The sequence below is a fragment of the Cavia porcellus genome, unplaced genomic scaffold (assembly GCF_034190915.1).
Source record: "Cavia porcellus strain 051 isolate PalLab524CR breed Dunkin Hartley unplaced genomic scaffold, mCavPor4.1 scaffold_31, whole genome shotgun sequence".
Classification (NCBI taxonomy): Eukaryota; Metazoa; Chordata; class Mammalia; order Rodentia; family Caviidae; genus Cavia; species Cavia porcellus.
In genome coordinates, this window is record NW_026947514.1 from 10,067,592 (window position 1) to 10,086,651 (window position 19,060).

The 19,060-nt window shown below is 53.9% G+C and overlaps 1 protein-coding gene across 3 annotated transcripts in view; it reads left to right on the forward strand.

Annotated features, from left to right (window-relative positions):
• The window catches only part of Rin3 (Ras and Rab interactor 3), a 114,830-nt gene extending 95,770 nt beyond the window's left edge, over window positions 1-19,060 (forward strand). The window contains exons 8-10 of one of the 3 annotated variants that reach the window (XR_010044811.1): window positions 8,468-8,599; window positions 16,092-16,293; window positions 18,554-18,691. Coding sequence is in view for 2 of the 3 variants with exons in the window: in XM_063240902.1 (XP_063096972.1) it covers window positions 8,468-8,599; window positions 16,130-16,293; window positions 18,554-18,871 (614 nt within the window). In the remaining variant the exon portion in view is untranslated. Of the gene's footprint in view, window positions 1-8,467; window positions 8,600-16,091; window positions 16,294-18,553 lie in introns of all 3 variants that reach the window. The other 2 variants (XM_063240902.1, XM_063240903.1) reach the window with 2 other exon arrangements.

Consider the following 19,060-nt stretch of genomic DNA (forward strand, 5'->3'; position numbering starts at 1 on the left):
ACCATTGTGCTCCCTATTTCCAAAGAAAGTGAGGCATGGCCGGGAGCCACTTTGAGCAGGTGATGATAGACCAGGTCTGGAGCCCAGGTCTGCCTCCCAGGCGGCCTCCCTAGGGCACCAGCAGTCAGAGATGACCTCAGAAAAGACAGGCGAAGCCACAGGCAGAGTTTCTCCACCCTGCAGCCCAGGACTTCTCGGAACAAGTCTGGGGGCTGTGACTGCATAGCTGCCTGGCTGGTGGGCTGAGCTCTCTGAAGAGGAAGCCTGGGATCTGGGATGACACCTGGGGTGAATGCAGTCTGCTCAGAGCAGAAGTTGGACTTCACCAGCATCTCTGCAAAGGGCAAACCACCAAACCAGGCTCAGGAGTGCAGCAGGACGGAAGGGCTGGCTCCTCGTGACACACCAGCCACAGAGCGTAGAGGTGACTTCCCACCCACCATTCCTTCTCCCCAGACCCTGGGTCGTTCATCCAGCAGCTGGCAGTCCATAGTAGACCAGGGATTTTCAAACTGGTTCCAGGGAGCTGTCTAGAGAGCCAGAGAGAGCTGGGAGTGGCCCGAAGGGTGCTGAAGAGGAACTGGACAGCCAGCCCTGCTGTCCCCACCCTGGCCAACCAGAGAAGCTGACTTCTGCGCAAGATGCCCTCCACAAAAGGCTTCCACTGCAGAAGCCAATTCAAATTCCACTGCGTTGGATGGTCTCTACTGTCTAAGAGCCTTCTTATGCTTTCATCAGATAAATTCAACAGTTGAAAAACCGTCTGTTGACAGTGGAGATGCTTTAACAGCAAAAGCCTCGAAGACCAGCCCTGTTTGTTCATTCCTTTGTTCCACAGTTAGAGTACTTAAACACCTACCACGGGCTGGGTACGTGGAACAAATAAAGCGTCCTCCCCGCCCCCCACCCAGCAAGGCAAACTTACTTGAATTGCAGAGGACAGTAAGAGACAATGAAACACACAAATGTCCTGCCCAGAGCTGCCACTGCTCCTGGGATGAGTACTGTAGGGTACGTAAGGGACAGGATCGTGCAAGGAGTGTGCCCCCAGACAGGCCCTCGGGGAAGGCCTCTCCCGGTAAACATGTGATATTTACTTTTCCACTCTGCAGTGATGGGACGCAGGAAGCCCACTGTGAGGGCTTCAGAGCTGGCTGGTGAGGAGTTCAGGGAGGAAGCGAGTTGCTTTCAGCAGGAGTCCTGGCAGAGGGCACAGATCAAAGTGCATCCCAGCAAGGAGCCTCGTGCTCCCCCAGGATGGTTACACCACCACCTGCCGGTCAGCACAGCTGGGGTGAGCATTGTTACAATAAAACGATAAATGCTTTTTCTAAATCAAGGCTCTATAAACCCCGACCAACTCTGACCTGCCACCTGATTTTTATATGTTCAATGTTATTGAAACATAGCCACATCTCTCCACGTGCATGGGGTACTACATCACAGTGGTGCCACTGTATAATTAGGGCAGACACTGTATGGCCTGTGAGACTCAAATATTTATCATCTGGTCTGGTACAGTAAAAAGTTTGCTATCTTTAAATAACGCTTCCTAAATGATCAACCTTTGTTTCAGCTGCTCATTTGATGCTCACAACAGCCCTACATAACAGCAGTCCCAGTTTTCAGATGGGAACAGTGAGGCTTAGAGTAGCTTGGTGAGTGATCTTCCATCACCAACTCAACAAATGATAGGTAGGGACCTTCACATCCTTATGGTCTGCGTGATTCCCAAGAGCACCCTCAGGCTCATTTTTGTCTGAAGTAGAACTTGCCTACTCTGAAGTCTTCTACCCGTACAACATGCCAGAGGTCCTCACCCGCTCTGCACAGCTCTGCCTGAGCAGCTCCCCCATACTACAGATGGCAGGCAGATGGAAACTGGCAGAAAAGAAAGCAGAAATCACTGGGAAACACAGGTTGCAGCCAGGAGGGCTTTGGGATGCACAGCCAGATGGATGTGAGCTCTGATCCTTGCAAGACAGATGTTAGATCACAGGAAACTTGTTTGGCGGCTGTGCCCAGCATTCCAGTGCTGCCGCCTGGGGCTCTCTGTGCACAGACAGAGCTCTGAGCCCAGGCTCAGATCTTCCTGCAAGGAGAGAGCAGCCCTAGCTACCCTGAGAGCGTACTTTAGCCACGCTCGATGCTTGGCTGGGTGCCTAGCCCCTATCAGTTGCTTGTGCATGCTTCTTACCTACGGAGGAGGAAGACCTGGATTCTAGTCCCAGCTCTGCAAGAGACCAGCCATGCAGCTTTGCACGAAGCGTGCAGCCCTGAGCTTCAGCTGCCTTGCAGTGTGACTGGACCTGTTACCTCCAAGCCCATCTGTGCGCTGAAATTGGTTGCTATGCATTTTCGAGAGCTAACTGTGTATGTCTCTTCCTATCTCCATGAAAACAGTTAACATCAGGGACACTGGCAAGTCAGCTTTTGTTTGTTTTTCCTTTGGAGAGCTATTGGGAAGCCACTCCTAGCACACTAGCAGACTTGGGCCTGTGGCCACCACCCTGACCCCAGGCAGACATAACGGGGTCTCGTGAGAGCACCCTTTAAGTCCACATACAAGCCTACATACAAGCCCTGGGGGCTGGATAAGTTGGGAAAGAAGCTCAGAGAGGTCTAGCGACTCTGCACAGCTCACACAGCCCCTTCTCTGCTGTGAGGAAGCTGGCAGTGTGAGGAAAGGGCAGCTCTGAAAGGTGCAGGAACATGGGAGCTGGAGCAGGGCTTGGGAGAAACAAGAGTTGGCAACGGAAAGACAGGAAGGGTGTCCCGGGCAGAGGGAACAGTACGTGTGCTCAGGGGCACAGCGGCCAAGAGAGACTCAGCACCTGAAATGTTACCTGGGAGGGTGATGGAGCCATTGTCCTGAGGGGGAAGTTGGAGAGCAGAGTGGGCACATTGACCGGGGGTCCAGGAGGGCTTTATGGGGCAGAGGAGGAAACCTGGAAGGGTGAGTGCCAAGAGGCTGCCGCTGAGTTAAAGCTGGATTCAAGTCCTGGCTCATCAGTCCTTGCTGTGCGACCTTAAGCAAGTAGCTTAGCTCCTCTGCAACTCTCTTTCCTGAGTGGGCACAGTGAACTGAACTCACCTCCCGAGTTGCCTCAAGAATTCATCGATACGAATCAATTGCAGAATCCTCTTGGCCTTTTAAAGTTTCACACGAATGTGGCTGTCTGCAAGGGTTGGTCAGGCAGGTCAGGCAGGTGGCAGACCCCTGGGGCAGGGAGCAGGTGGCTTGTGCGGAGGCCACTGGCTAGATGGCTTGGCAGAGTGACTTGTGTCAGTGCCGTGACTCCAGGCACACTCCTGCAAGGCCTTGGGCACCAGGGCATAGGGTCAGGTCCTGACTCTAGCTGTGGGAGCCGCTGATGGTTCTTGGGCAGGGACAGTGCACAATCAGAGCTTCACTCTAGGGACAGACACAGCTCGGTGGCAGGTGGGAGCGGGGCTGGAAAAAGCACTAGTGAGGACAGGAAGTGGTCAGATGGGGGACTCTGAGTGGGACAGGGCTCCAGGGAGCAGGGGGACCCCAGCCTTCTCTCTGGGGACTGAAAGGCCATGGCCGCTGAGGCCGGAAGTCCCCCAGGGACTTGAGTCACCCTCAGTACTCTGATTCACTCACTCCCCGGAACACTTCCTGTGCCCTTTTGATGTGCCAGGCTGTGTACCGAGAGGCAGAGGCGAGGTGTCAGGAGGCCGCTGGGGGACAGACGTGGGACTGAACACACTATGGAGGAAACCAGAGATGGGCCCCCAGTTTCCATCATGGGGGTCAGCAGGGTTTCCTCCAGGGAAGCAGGGAGCAAAGAAGCAAGCACCAAGGACTTTCTGCACCCGTCACAAGACATGGCCCAGCCTCCAAGGCCCTGACCCAGCGGGACCATCCTTTGGCTGAGAGTCCTGACCCCCAGGTAGGGCAGTTTCCCTTGCCACTGCAGGTTTGAAGCTCAGTGAGTTTTGGCAGGGATTGCCCTGTGCCCTGGGGGCACTTTTCGAGCCATCGCTGCCCATCCCTCAGATCTGCTAATCAGTAAGCAACACCAGGCCTCAACAGACGTCCCCTGGGGGACAGAACCACCCTAGCTGAGAACCACTTCCTGGCAGCAAAATAGCTTGCGGGACTGTGAGTTATACAACAGAGGAAAATATGTTCCTGGAGGTGGAGTGCCAACTGCGTCAGCTGTCAGCTCCAAGGCAAGGTGTGACTTGCGAGGGAACCCTTCAGGCCCAGTTCCGGTTCAGAGCCGCACCATCCGACTCACCTTGTTCCCTAGCCATCCATCAACAAAGAAAATACAAATCTCCATGGACCAGAATTTTAATAACTAAACTATCCACATGAGAAAAAAAAAAAAAAAAACTCCAAGCACGAAATATTTCCCCAGAAGTCCTTCAGGCTCATAAAGGTTCCAGGAGACTCCTCAGAATGAACTCTGCTCTGGGAGGGCCTGAAGCCAGGAAAGCAGAGGAGCTGGGGCTGCAGAGCTCAGGTAGGAAGATTGGGGGTCCCCTTTAGCAGGCATTTTCACAAGAGCATGGCAGGGGCACTCCATGTAAATCTTGTCATAGTATTGTCACTGATACCCATGGCATGGTCATGTTATCTGTGTGCCTTCAAATATGACTGGAAATGCAGGCTCAGAGAAGGAAGCAGATATGCAAAGGTCACACAGCTGGTAGGTCATGCCCTGGGACCGACACTCCCAAGTCTGACTCATTGCCACGGGTTGCCAACCCCTTCAGCCTGTTCATCTTACAGGTGCATCTGAGCTACCTGGGGAAGCAGCACCCAGATGCCAGAAATCCTTTTGGTAGCCCTTTACAGGTGCTGCTTCAAGTTCATAATCTTTTGCTCATCTTGTTCTCTCAAAAACCCCAAAAGGCTGTCAGAGCTTGTGTTGCTGATCCCAGTTTGCAGATGTAGAAATACAGTGTGACCAAGAGAGCAGAAAACAGGGCACGGTGTTCTCTGGAAATCAGACCGAGGGGCAGCCTGGCTAGGAAGAGGCTTTGGTGAGTGTCTGAGCAGGTGTGCAGTGGCCGCTCTGGCCACTGACTGGGTGTGCTTCCCACTGATGTTGACAGCTTGTGCTCTGGAGACCTCAGGCTGCAGTGTAGACTGCAGGTTACACACCTGCACACTGCCACAGCTGACACAGAACTGAACCTTTCTTCACCCGCATTTTCTGGTGCAGGTTGGCAGGATACTTCTCATCTGCACAGTCCTCAGGGACCCCCGACTTCTCCCACCTTCTTTCTCCACCATGCTTGAGCTTTTCTTTATCTGCATGCTCCCTCCCCTCAGGGGCATGGCCTGGAAGTTGAATATGCCACTTCCCTCTTGAGTCCCAATGACTAAAACTTAGATATAAGGCTGCACCTAGCTGCAAGGGAAGCTGGGAAATGTAGTCTTTATTTTTGAAGACCATGTTCCAACTAAATCAGAGGTTCTTTTACTATGAAAATAGACACTGAACAAGGCAGAGGAGATGAAGAGGCAAAGTCTTCCTTGGCTGGTTGTCCATGACCCTGAAGTCACAGTCCCTGGCTTGGCTGTTGGTCTCAGTTTGGGAGGGTCCAGAGGGCAGAGACCAGCTATGATTCCCTCCACCTCCATGTGTGCAGGGCCCATGCCAGTGTCATCTACAATGCTGACAATTACCCAGTGCACTTTTTGTGCCATTCTCTGCCCTAACTTCTACCTATAGGGCCAGGATTTGGGTGAGATGAGACACTCACTTTAGAGACACAATATAAGGAGTACCCTAAAATGTCAGTAACAAAATATTTGTATGTGTGCACATACACATCTTTTAAAATTCAGCGGTTTTTGGTATATGCACAAGGTTGTATTTCCAAATACTCTAATTTTGAACACTCTCATCACTGACAAAACAGACTCTATCCTACCTCCCACTATTTCCTGGGAACCACCGACCTGCTTTCTGTCTCTTTAGATTTCCTTACTCTGAACATTTTCTAGAAATGGAATCATGCAATGTGTGATCTTTTGTGATTGAATTCTGTCACAGAAGATAACATTTTCATACGAATAAAAAAGAAGGAAAAGAAGAATGAGAGGGTGGAAGAGGAGGAGGAGAAGGAGATGAAGAGGGAGAAGAAGAGGAAAAGGAAAAAGGAGGAAAAGAAAACATTTTCATGATGTCCTGACATCCTACAAGCTTGTCCCTTTGTGATACCTACCAGTGTCCACCGTGTGGATGGAGCAGTTTGTCTGCATTTACCCAGTGAGGAGTATTTGGGCTGTTCCCATTCGTTGGCTGTCACCAAGACTGCTGCTGGGAACACTGCTCAAGTCATTGTGTGCAAGTGTGTCTTCAGTCTGTCACACGAGATGGGGCACGTTCAGGGTGTACAACCATTCTCTCAGATACACAAAATTTAGGGTGGAATCTAGTGGCCATACGTCAAAATGAGTACTTTTTTTCTGAGAGGGTATTGCTATGTTGTGGAGGCTGGCCTTGAATTCCCTTATGTAACTCAGGCTGGCCTTGAACTCAAGGCAATCCTCCTGCCTCGGCCTCCTGAGTCCTGGGAACACAGATGTGGGCCACCACCCCAGCATAAGTACTACTTTAATGCAGTATTTTTAAATATAAAAATTACTGTAAAATCCAGGATGAACAAGATACCAACATTTTAAATAAGCACAAGCTTATTGTGCAGCACGATGGATCCCTTCTAATCAGCCCATGATTTCCTGGCCCTACTGCTCTCCACGGTGTGCAGATAAATTGATAACCCTGGGTTTTACATACAATGAGGTTCTGTTTAATTGTAGAGCATTCGTTACCCCCCCACCCCTGCATAGTTCAGCATATGGGAGGGTATTTTGATAAATATCTGCGGAAGAGATGGACGCGGCACCCTAGTCCTGCCTGGGAGGGAACCGAAGGCAGGATGATTGCGAGTTCAGTTTCTGCCTGAGCAATTTAGTAACTTAACAAGAAACGGTTTCAAAATAAGGGCTGCAGACACGTCTCAGGGGTTTGAGCCCCAGCACTACCAAAAAACAAAACCAAAAGCAAAAGAACCCTCCAGAAGCACATTTTCCTTTTGTCTCAGGCCTCGGTATGACAGCATGCCACCGGCCACTCGTGTCATTTCATTTCACAGCTGACACCTTATCTTCTGGGCCAAGGAGAGAGCTTGAAACCTCCTCTGGCCCTTTTCTAATTTGTCCTGAAACAAGGTCTTGCTGAGTCACTAAGTTGTCCGGCTAGGCTCAAACTGGCAATCTTCCTGCCTCAGCCTCCCAGAGTGCTGGAATTACAGGTGTGTGCCACCATACCCAGCCTGATGTTCATATTTTTATTTAGATTTTCCTCTTTTATCAGGTATATTCTGCAGGGGCCACTTTGTAAAACATGTCGACAAGGAATTAACTTTTTTTTTTGTCTTTTTCATTTTTATTGGTACCAGGGATCGAATTCAGGACTGCCTGCTTGCAAGGCAGGCACTTATGCCACTGAGCTAAATCCCCAGCCCCGAGGAATTAACTTTTGGAAAGAACAGAATTGCTGGCATGTGTTGGGCTGTTGGTCCACCTGGGACATACAGGGTTGTGACTGCATTACCCTCCCTCAGCTCTCCCTGGGGTCACACACAGACCTGGTGGCCTCTAGCTGAATCCAGCCTGAGCCCAGGCTCCCTATGTTAGAAGAAGTGAAAAGCTGGGTTGGGGACCCAGTGTGGTCAGTTCCCCTGTGCAGGCTGCTCTGTCAGGCTACCTGACCCCTGTGCTCATGAGCTGGGTGCCAAGGAGGACTCGGGGCCGTGCTGTCCCTGTTTGGAACTCGTCACTTGGTTCTGCATCGTCTGCAGTGGTCTTCAAAGTCACCCACAGACAAACTGGGATGGGCCTTTGAGCCAACCACGGCCCTCCTCTTTGCCCTCTGCCTGTCTCGGTGACAGCATCTGCTGCTATCAGCATCCCCTGAGCACTGGAAGCCTCACCCACAAAGGCGGAGACACAGGCTGTTCCTTCCCGATGTCTTCAGGGAGCCCAGCCTAGGAAGGCTGGACAGCACAGGGTGAAGGCACCGCTGGTGGGGTCGTGGACGTGCAGTGTGCTCAGGAAGAGCTTTCTGTTTTGTAGCTGGGCAGGGATATGTGGGTAAGGGCAGGGAACTGCCCCGCAGGCAGGGCTACCTGGAGGCAGTGGCTCTGGACAGGCCTGGGAATCCGTGTGATATGAATTTGATGACCAAGCACAGGGAAAAGGCCACTTCCCCAGTTCCCTCTTCCAAAACTGTAGCGGGCAAGGTGCTGATCTCAGCCAGCTCCCTCTGTGTCCCGAGAACCCTGGCCGAGTAGAAATGGCCTTCACCCAGGGTGACCAGCCAGCCTGGTTGAGCACAGTCCCTCGCTGGGCAGGGACAGGCTCCCAGGGAGAACCTGGCAGAAACTCACTGCCCTCTCTCCCTCCTGCTCCTCCTAGGGAAGCCCTATGGGGCCGACGACTTCCTGCCTGTGCTCATGTATGTGCTGGCCCGCAGCAACCTGACAGAGATGCTTCTGGACGTGGAGTACATGATGGAGCTCATGGACCCCGCCCTGCAGCTGGGGGAGGGTGAGTTTCCACCCCCGCTATCTCACACCCCAAGCCAGGTGGCCCAGCAGCCCACACTCGGGCTGTACCCTGGGGACCCCGTGCCTGCCCTGCCTGGGGGAGCTCACAGCAGAGCCCAGAGCACAGCAGTAAGAGAGGATGTCACCACTGCTCCACTGGAGTGGGGAAGGTGGGGAACCCAAATGGAAGGAGTGTGTTACCAGCCAACACGATGGTGGGGGACTTCCCAGAGAAGGCCGCGCCAGAGCTGAGCAGTAAAAGATAATAAGGGGCCTTCAGGTAAAGAAGGGGGCAAGCGTTTTTCCTAGAGAACACCTGGGGGTGGCAGCAGGAGAGATGAGAGTTCTTAGACATGGCGGCCCCTGGAGACACCCAGCACCTGCCCATTCAGCCCTGGCCATTGGAGGGAGGTTACTGGGGTGTCAAGGGGCCCTGCTGTCAGTAAGATGAGGGAGGGGGAAGTTGCTGTACCCACCCTCAGTTTCCCTTCCCCTCTCCTCCTTCCCACCACTTCCTCCACACAAGGGGCCCTGACCACCCTTCCACCAGGACCCTCCAGGGTGCAGCTGACCCACATCAGCTCTGAGGCGCCCTCTGAGACATCAGCCTTGAAGAAAGGAGTGAGAGTGCCAGGCCCCCAGTGTCTCCTCTGGGCTTTCTGGTTTTAAAAGCAGCTAACCCTCTTTGCATGTGTTTGCATTTTTAGTATGTGCCCAGATCCAGTGTAATAGTCTGATGTAAATGATTTTATGAGTCGTAGTTTGGTTTGTTTGCTTTTGAGACTGGGTCTCACTCTTTAATTCAGGCTGAACTTGAACTTACTATGTAGCCTGAGCTGGTCACGAACTCACAATAATCCTTCTGGCTCAGCCTCTGGACTGCTGGGATTATGGGTGTGCACCCCCACACCCCGTTGATTGTGTGTTCTGGAAAGCTCAGAAGAGCGTCAAAACCACGAACTTTGTTGTTATAGGTAACCTTGGCCTGTGGCTCCAAAAACCTTGGAATTCTTGTGTTTTCCTCTTTAGTTAAATATTTCCTGGAGTTCTAAGAACTTGCCTTCCAGGAGTCCTAGGAACACAGGAGAAGCCAAACTTCTTTAACCCAGTTATTTACCCATCTATTCATTTATTCATCTGTCCCATTTATCCATTCTCCCATCCACCCACCCATTCGTCCATTCTCCCATTCATGCATTCTCTCATCCATCCATCCACTCATCCATCTGTCCATTTACCCACTCATCTACTCACCAATCTGTCCACCTACTGATCCATCTATCCAACCATCCATCCACCCACTAATCTATCTATTCCTCCGCCCTCTCATCCATACAGCCACACACCAGCCCACCCACCAGTCTACTACCCGCTGCATCCTGCCAGAGCCTGGCTGCAGTGTAGGGCAAGGCAGGCAACACCAAAGCCTCCTGAGAATGAGTGAACACCTCACCCAGCGCCCTGCACTTGGGCCTTCACCTCCTGGACTGCCTTTTAGGTTTTACCAGCCCAGAACATGCACATGGCAGCACCCAGAGGTCAAGGAGGTAGCAGGGACTTCAAGCTCACTCACCAGTCTTGCAAAAATCCCTCCAGTCTGAGGGAAAAGAGCAGAAGAAGGCGAGGTTCACAGGGACTTGAGTCTTTCTCCCCAAACCCAACCACCCTGTTCCCTAGGATTTGTCCCAAACAGGGACAGCAGCTTCCCAGAGGCTCACAGGAATGGTCACTGTGGTATCAGGGCTGCTCTTCGTGTAACCTCTAAAAGTTAAGTCAAAATGTCAGATGTCAAAAAGAGAAGATATCGACAGTAAAGCAAGGGTGTCCCCACCAGCCAGCACAGCAAAGTGACAGCCTCAATATGTGAAAGGCTCTCACTCCTCAGTAAGAAAAGCACTGCTCAGCTCTCCTCAGTTCATAGTCTCCTGGGTTGGGGCCACGTCCTCTCACCTAGCACCACTGAGCTACTTCAGGGTGGCTAACAGCGAAGTTTTTCATGGGATTTCCTTCCACTGGGAAGAGGTAGACCTTAATGGACTTTTAAAATGCAAGCAAACAAGATAATTTCGCATCTAGCCAGGTGGTCCCAGCACTCAGGAGGCTGAGGCAGAAAGATCACAAGTTTTAAACGAGCCTGGGCTACATAGCGACACTTTGTCTCGAGAAAAAATTTTAAAAGAACAGATGCTTTGCCGTCAAGTCCCATGTGATGGATGTGGAGAAGCGAAGCGGGCTTGGGGCTGGCGAGTGCTGGTTCATCCTGGCAGCAGTGACTGCGGTGATTCCCACTGTGCTGGAAGGTGAATCTGTTATTCCTGGTTCCCACCCAGGGATCCAGCAATGTCCTGTGCAAGGGACAAGTACCACTGCTGTGCTGTCCGAGCAGCCCACCCAGGACTGTAAACTCAGCCCCCACCCCAAAGTTAGAGGAACGATATTTAAGGAAAGGAATACGTTTTATTTGTAAAGAGGAAAAGGAAGGTGGGGGAGAAGATCGATAGGTACCCTGATAAGAAGGACCCAGGATAGGGGCCCTTTATTCTCGGCTGCTTCTATAGGGGGTCAAGGATCCTTCCCGCTACCGAGAACTTGCCGTAACTCAGTTCATTTCCGGGCTCCTCTGCCTATGTCATCTCTTCCGGTGGTCTAAGCTTCTGTGTCTGTTTACTTGTCTGTCTTAGTTGCTTTTCTCATTGCTGAGCCAAAATACCCAACACCCAAAGTTAAAGGAGGAAAGGTTTATTTAGCTCACATTGTGCAATTGGCTGGCTTCAAGGCAGGGTGGTGTGGGGGATGGGCATCACAGAGGAGAAACAGTTCCAGACAGGCAGAAGGTAGCAAAGCAACAAGCTGACCACAGCTCTTTCTATCCCTTGTATCTTATCCGGACTACCCAGGACGGGCAACACTTGCACCCTTAATCCTGGTGCCCTTGACCCGAGCACTGCACCATGAATCAGTCACACACTGTAGATCCAGCACCTCTGAAAAAGTCCCACCCATGACCAAATGAGGCTTTGGGGGGACATCTAGACACAAGCGATAACGCTGTCCTTGAGCTACTTTTCAGGGCCTTATCTTTGGGGTAGGCAGCAAGCTGGCAAGGGGGTACCTTATTCATGGTCAGCTTAGAGTTAGGAAAGGAGCACGTGGATGTCTGTTGTGGCCCAGAGTGGATAATATATATAGGGAGCCTTGCATGATTATGAATATGCATATATGTTTGTATGTGTGCTAGTGCATACGTGTGAGTACTAGGAGCTTCCCTTAGTCAGCCCTGCCCCTGCCCCTCCCCCTCCCCTGCTGCCCGCCTTACGGTGGGGGAGGGGTGGCTGTTTCAGCTCCTTGGCTTTGTAGGCTTGGCCCTCCCTGACTCTGCCTGTCAGCTCTTTCTCCCTCTGGTGAGCTACAGTGCCACCCACCGATGCTACCCAATGCCTTCTCCATTTTTTTTCTCTGCCCCCATCCTTGACCTATTTCCTGGGGGAATTTCTCCAGTAAGTTTGTTTTTAACTCCTTTTAGTCAGAGTCAGAGAAAACCTAATGATCTTCTATGTATTCTATTTTTTCACTCTGCCTAGACCCCTGTCTCTACAAATCCTTGCAGCTAAAGCAGGCTCAGGCCAGGCATGGGGCTGAGCAGGGCCAGGGTGGGGCCTGCACCACCCCACCCCGCAATCCTGCTGTGGCCCCCTGGGTTGCTTCCTCCTGTTCCCAGCAGCCCAGGGGCCTTCAATGGGATAGGCAAGGGCCCTCAGGAGAAGACCAGTCTATTCTGGGCCACTTTGGGTACTTGTGAGAAAGCCACCAGGTTCCCAAGTCCTGACCCAAGGCTGCCTAAAGCCCCTGTACCCCGCCTTGTCTGGCCATGGCAGCCAGAGCCCACCCACACCCCAGCCCTGTATATAGCAAGTGTTTGCCAGGCAAAGGTGCAGGTGGGCATGACCTCAGTATGCCACCACATGCCTCCCATCCTCAGCCCTAACCTCCCCGAACAGTACCAGACCCGTTCACACTGGCCCAAAGCACCAGAGGCCAGAGTTTCAGGGAGGTGGAGGGGCACCCACCAGGAGGAAGGGTGGGCACACCGGGGCCCCAACACCTCTCTGTCCCACCAAAGCTAGTGGGTGGGCCCAGCACTTGGGGTAGGCCCCGCCTCACAGCCCTTAGCCCTTGGCTCCAAAATGACCTTGGGGTCTCCAGCTTGGGCAGGGGCTTCCATACCCCTCAGCAGCCTCAACCTTCCCTCTGAATACATGTGTAGGCCAGGGCCAGGGGACAGTGTGGGGGCAATGTTGCTGAGTCTCCCCATCAGCCATCCTGCTTCAGACCCCAAGGTATAAGAAAGAAGCGGGATCCCACCCGCAGGGGCCACGGGAGGAGGCAGACAGAGCCCTGTGAGACCTGCAGATCCGTGCGCCCCTGCTGCGTGGAGCTCAGCCAGTTGGGATGCGGTGGGACACCCAGAGCCCCAGACTTAGCAGTCGAGTTGCTCAGACCTGGAGAACCAGGAGAGTGGAATAGAAAGAGTGCTCTGCAGCCTGGACCTGGGCCCTGGTGCTGCCCAACTGCCTGGTCACCTGCCTCCCTGGCTGGGGAAGGGAAGGTGCTAGGGGTGACCCGGGTTCTCACACTGTCTGGGCCCGCTGCCTTTCTTGCTGGGGTAGGTGGGCGTTGGCCCGCTTAGGTTGCTATGATGAAATACCGTACCCTGGGTAACTGAACCCCAGGAATTTATCCTTAGTTCTGGAGGCTGGAAATTCGAAGACCAAGGCACTGGCCAATTCCGTGTCTCAGGAGGACTGTCCCTCGTGGACGGTGTCTTCTCACTGTGTTCTCACATGGTGAAAGGGACTCAGCAGCTCTCTTGTCTCAGGGCACTAATCCCGCTCATGAGGGCACCTCGTCGCCTTCTAAAGCCCCACCTGCCCCTGGCCCTTGGGTTTAGGACTTGGGCACTTGGACCTCTGAATTCAGATAGAGGCAGCGTGAGATGAGAGCTATGGTCTGTCTGCCTGTTTCCCAGTTCGCATAAGTAAACAGCTCTGTGTCCCAAGAAAGCCTGCAAGCTGGCCCCCTGTGCTCTCAGGCTTTCATGATCTTCCAGGGCCATTCTGTGTGATGCAAGTCACAGAGGACCAGTCACGGGGGCTTGCTGTGTCTGCAGCAGGCTTTGGGACAGGAGAGACCAGGGTTGATGAGGCCTGGCTCCCTTTAGATCTCTCCCCTGCTCCTACCACGCTGGGAGAGTGCAGGCCAAACAGGAGACATGAGTACCTTCCCAGACTCCCACCTCTCCTGCAGTGCCCTCATGGGCTACTTTGTCCATGTCCCATCCCAAGCCGGCTCACAGGCAGCTATGCCAGGCTAATATTTTATTAGGAGCAGTGGGGGTTTTCGATCAACAGAGAACAAGTTTCCAAACTCTCAGCGGTGTTGCCCCGCCACCTAGCGTTCCTAAGAGGTACTGCATGTCCCCAGGCAAAGGGAAGCTGCTGAGAAGCCAGAGTGGCTTGAGCCAGCAAGAGGGTCCTGGCAAGGCCAGAAGCTCCTCTCCCTTTACCCGACAGGAGGAAAGGGACACCTCCCTTAAGTCACACACCCCCACATTATTGTGCCCTGCCTCTTCTCTGGGTTCAACCCATTTACTTTTCACATTGTGGGGTTTGCAGGTGAGCAAACAGGCATAGAGCAGAACTGAGGTCATGGGGCCGCCTGCTACAGGGTAAAAGCCGGGGCTGCTCTCTGAAAACAATGTTCTCATCCAGGGCACTGCACTCTTCAGGACAGCTCCTGACCACCGGGGCTTTGAGCTCAACTAGGAAGGGCTCTTCTTTGCATAGAGATGTGGCACCAAGTTCCATGTTAGTAGTGCAATTCTTATTTTAAAAGTATCTCTTCTATGAAAGGGTGGGTGACCCGTCAGCCATCAAACCCTTTATCCCCCACCCACCCACCCAGCCTCCCAGCCATGTGGGATCATTACCCCTCCTGGCTGTGAAGTCTGTCGGAGCATGCAGGCAGCTACATCCGCTGTACCAGGAATGCTCTGGGCTGCAGGTAAGCTCAGTGTCACCAACAATGGCTTGGATCAGAGCCAGGAAGAGCAGGGTGAAAGCTGATATGACAGCAGCTTACTATAGGCATTCTTCAGAGAATCACAGATCTGGCTCTTGGCTTCTCTCCTTAGTACGTGAGCCTTTGTCTTTGTGCCTGTCCCCTCTGGTCACAAGACAGCTCTGGGCTCGTCTCTGCGTGCCAGGCAAGAAGCAAGGGGCCAAGCAAAGCCCAAAAGGATAGACTCAGAGTCTGTGCATTTCAAAAGGCCCCACCAAGAGTTCCTACTCACATCCAAAAAGCCAGAACAAGGGCCTCCCAAGGAGCCTGGAAGCAGATACTTTCAGCCCAGTGTTACTTCCCCAAGGGACAGTGGCATTCACTTAGTGAGGAAGGGAAGGTGGGGTTTGGGTGGACCCCTAGCAGATCTGCCTCATGTCAAAAAATCACTGACCTGGGGGTTGGGGATTTAGCTCAGCCTCATAAGCACCTGCCTTGCAAGCACACAGTCGTGAGTTCAGTCCCCAGTACCAGAAAAAAAATATCGCTGACCTGGCCCTTCAGGGAAGAGCAAAAAGGTCTGGCGAGGGGTAGAGAGACCCAAGGAAGCAGCACCAGGAAGTAGGTAACACCAGAGGTCAGAGAGAGCCCAGCACAGGGCCCTCCTTCCCCGGGGACCCTGGTCACTGTGGGACCTCGGCTAAGTCACATTCTGTCTCTAGACTTTGGTTTGCTGTCTAAAGTGAGGGACCTGGCAGGCTTAGGACTTCTCGAATTTTTTAACCAAAGCCCCTAACAAGCTTAGGACCATGAGCATCCACAGGTGAAGTTTGCAGTTCAAAGTGTCTTGAAGGCAACATTAGGGATAAAGAATATTCATAACTTAACCAAGAAGGGAAAAAGAAATGGAAACCTGAATAATTCAAAGTCTTGCTTATCTACATCAAAAACATCACCTTCTAATTAAATTTTCCTCTGCGTCTTTTAAAAATTGTTTTTAGAACGGATAATATATTCACATGGCACATACTTTAAAGCACATACTGTGTTTGATACCCAGTGAGCCGTCTCTGACCCGCCCTGCCTCCCAGCCACCCCTTCCTCCGAGCTGGAAGCATCCACATTTGTGTCCTTTAAATAGTAAAATACTTAAAAACTCATTTTTGAACATCACTTAAAAAATAAGCCAGTGTTGCATGGCAAAGAGGAGCCATTGGAAAGTTCCGGGCAGGGCTGGATATTAAGGGCCTCACGACTTTGGGGGAGGCAAAGGGGGGAGGCCAGACTTTGAAGCAAGTGACTGCCAGAGAAAGCAGTGGGTGGAGCGCGAAGGAGGTGGGCGGGGTCTTGAATAGGTGGGTGGGGCTTGTGAGGTTTAGGCTCTGGGTGGACCGGGCTGACTTGGACCACCCTCTCCCTTTGGTGGTTGGCTGCAGCAATCCTGGCTCAGCCCCACCCGTATGACTCCCTGCAGGCTCCTACTATCTGACCACCACCTACGGGGCCCTGGAGCACATCAAGAACTATGACAAGATCACGGTGACCCGGCAGCTGAGCGTGGAGGTGCAGGACTCCATCCACCGCTGGGAGCGCAGGCGCACGCTCAACAAGGCTCGAGCCTCACGCTCTTCCGTGCAGGTGTGCTGGGTGCGGTTGGGGAAAGGGGGTTCCAGAAGGGTACTCCCAGATGTCAGGGGTCTAGTCTGGCAGATAGGCTGACTACAAAGAGGACCGAGATGTTTGTCCACCCACTGTCACTCGTATGCTGTCCCAGCATCCTGCCAGGGCTGGAGATATAGAGATCCCAGCTTATCTCCAGAGTTGCCCCAGGGTCCCTGGACAGACATTTCTGGCTGAGCCTCCCCACATCTCTGTACAGCTGTGATTCAGGGCTCCAGGCCAGACTCCTGCCTCCTCCTCCATTCGCACACCCCACCCACCCCAGGAGCAACAGATCCTGCCACAGTTCCCAGAGCAAGCTGAGCTCAGCCCCCTGGCTCCTCAGCCTCCATCCAGTGTTCCCCCTTCTCCAGCAGCCCCTCTGAGAAGCCATATACCCATCCCCCCACCTCCAAGAGCACACCGCCCTCCTTTGTGCTTTCTCACAGCATTATGAACCACAGCATGTTGCATCCTCCAGAAGGGTGGCTCATTGCTTATGTGTCTCAGTGGCCCTAGGCCCAGGACCTGGGACAGAGCAGGTCTGCCATGTGTGGAGACCGGAAGAAATTAGGTCAGTAAGCCACACAGCCAGCCTCTGCACCCAGAGCACACCAGTCTTGGACCCCACTCTTGGCTTTCAAGATGACCCCTGTACAGTTTAAAGAGCCTAGGCCTGGGGTGCGGGGGACTCAGGTTGTGGACCCAGCTCCATTCTAGCTTGTTGCGTGACCCTGAGCAGTCCCCACCCCTCTCTGGGATTCAGTTTCCATATCCCAGGAGGCCAACTGGGAACCAGATGTTCAGGGCTGCCACGCTGATGTCCCTGCCCCTCCTCCAATCAGCAGCATCCTAAAACTGGCTGACTTTAGCTTCTGTCAGTTTCCATGTTGGGACTGTTTACACCCATTTCCGCTCTCTTCACTGAGTTTGGATCTGGAAGGAGATGCCTGCCACTGGCTCTCCCAGGCTGGCATGAGGGGCTGGCATGAGCCACCTCCAGCCCACAGCTGTTCCCTGGCCCCTCCCAGCAGCCTGCCTGCCCCCTCCCCAGCTCTGGGCATGTGGGCCTTCTGACCTGCGGGCCCAGCAGCCCCTCTTTCTTGCTGCTGCCCCGTGGTTTTCAATGCTGGGTCAGGCAGGGCGTTGGTGAACTGTACCCCAACCCTGGGAAGACAGAAGCTTGGGAGAAGCCTGCAATGGGAACCCCTACAGTGCCGTTGGAGGGCCTGCCCTTCCCAGGACTGCCTCTGCACCCCACGCCTTAAATCTTCCTGGGCAGCGATTGCCCAGTAGTGGGCAGTGTGAGTAAAGGTCCCCAAGGACGCCTGCGGGGCCAAGGAGAGCCCAGGCAGCCTCCAAGGCACCCAGAGAAGGGAGCTTGGGCCTTCCCTCTGGGAAGGGCAGGAGCCTGAAGCACTCAGTACTCTGTAGCCAGTAGGGTCTCCACTCCCCCTGGTGGGCGCTGTCACCTTGGTGTAGATGCTGTGGTGCCGTCTGCTTGCTGTTACCACTCTGTCCAACAGGGGGCAGCCCCGCACCCTTGAGCTAAATCCCACGGGGAGACAAACCAGTCCAGGCTCTGGCTGGCTTTACCTGCGCCCCACAGCCGTGATGTCAGCACCGCGGTGATCCTTGGTTAGCAGCTGAGGAAGCAGAGGCTGGAAGAAGCCAGGGTCACGCAGTGAGTGGGCGCAGATTCAAAGGCAGGAAGGTCACGGGGCTCAGGGGCCGCAATCTTCTTTCCAGGGCTGGTGAAGGTGGTGATTGTGCTGTATTCGTGTGTGCACAAGAGCGTGTGCGTGTACCCTGCTCACGCGATGCCCCTGTCCTAAACACGCAGTCCTTACCCCAGCTCCCCTCCCCGATTTTGTCCACCCCACCCCAACTCTCGTCTCCCCGCCCTGCCTCTGAACCGTAAATCCAGCCTCTGGGGCTAAACTGTGGGGGTTGGGGTAGGTTCTGCATCTCTGATCCTAAGCACACTGCCGTCCCCACCCTACACCACCCCGAGTTAGGAGGACCCATGGACGAGGTCAGAAAGTGAGCGCGCGAGGAGTGAGGGCCAGCCTCTGGACTGACCACCAGGGGACGCTCTGGGTGGTAATGAGGATTACCACTCAAAAATGACACCGGGAAGGGTCCTCCCCACACAGAAAGGAAAGGTCCCCGCTTCGCAATCGCTCCTGCCATCCCCGCCGGCCCCGCGCGTGACCGCAGGCGCCCGTCTCGCCCGCAGGACTTCATCTGCGTGTCGTACCTGGAGCCCGAGCAGCAGGCGCGGACGCTGGCGTCGCGCGCGGACACGGCGGCGCAGGCGCTGTGCGCGCAGTGCGCGGAGAAGTTCGAGGTGGCGCAGCCGGAGGACTACCGGCTCTTCGTGCTGGTGGACGGGCGCTGCTTCCAGCTGGCCGACGAGGCGCTGCCGCACCGCATCAAGGGCTACCTGCTGCGCAGCGAGCCCAAGCGCGACTTCCACTTCGTGTACCGGCCCCTGGGCAACGGCGCGGACGGCGGCCCGCCCTGCCTGGTGGTGCGCGAGCCCAACTTCTTGTGAGGCGGAGGCCGGCGGCCTGATCAGAACGACAGGGACCGGATGGGGGGGCCTCCCCGGTCACCCACTGGGTTGCGCACCCAGTCCCCTATCAGACCACACGCACGTGTACATACATTCTCAGCGACAAGCCCAAGGTCACATGTGCGTGCCAACCCAAGGCAGGATCATTGTGAAAACATGAAGCCAAAA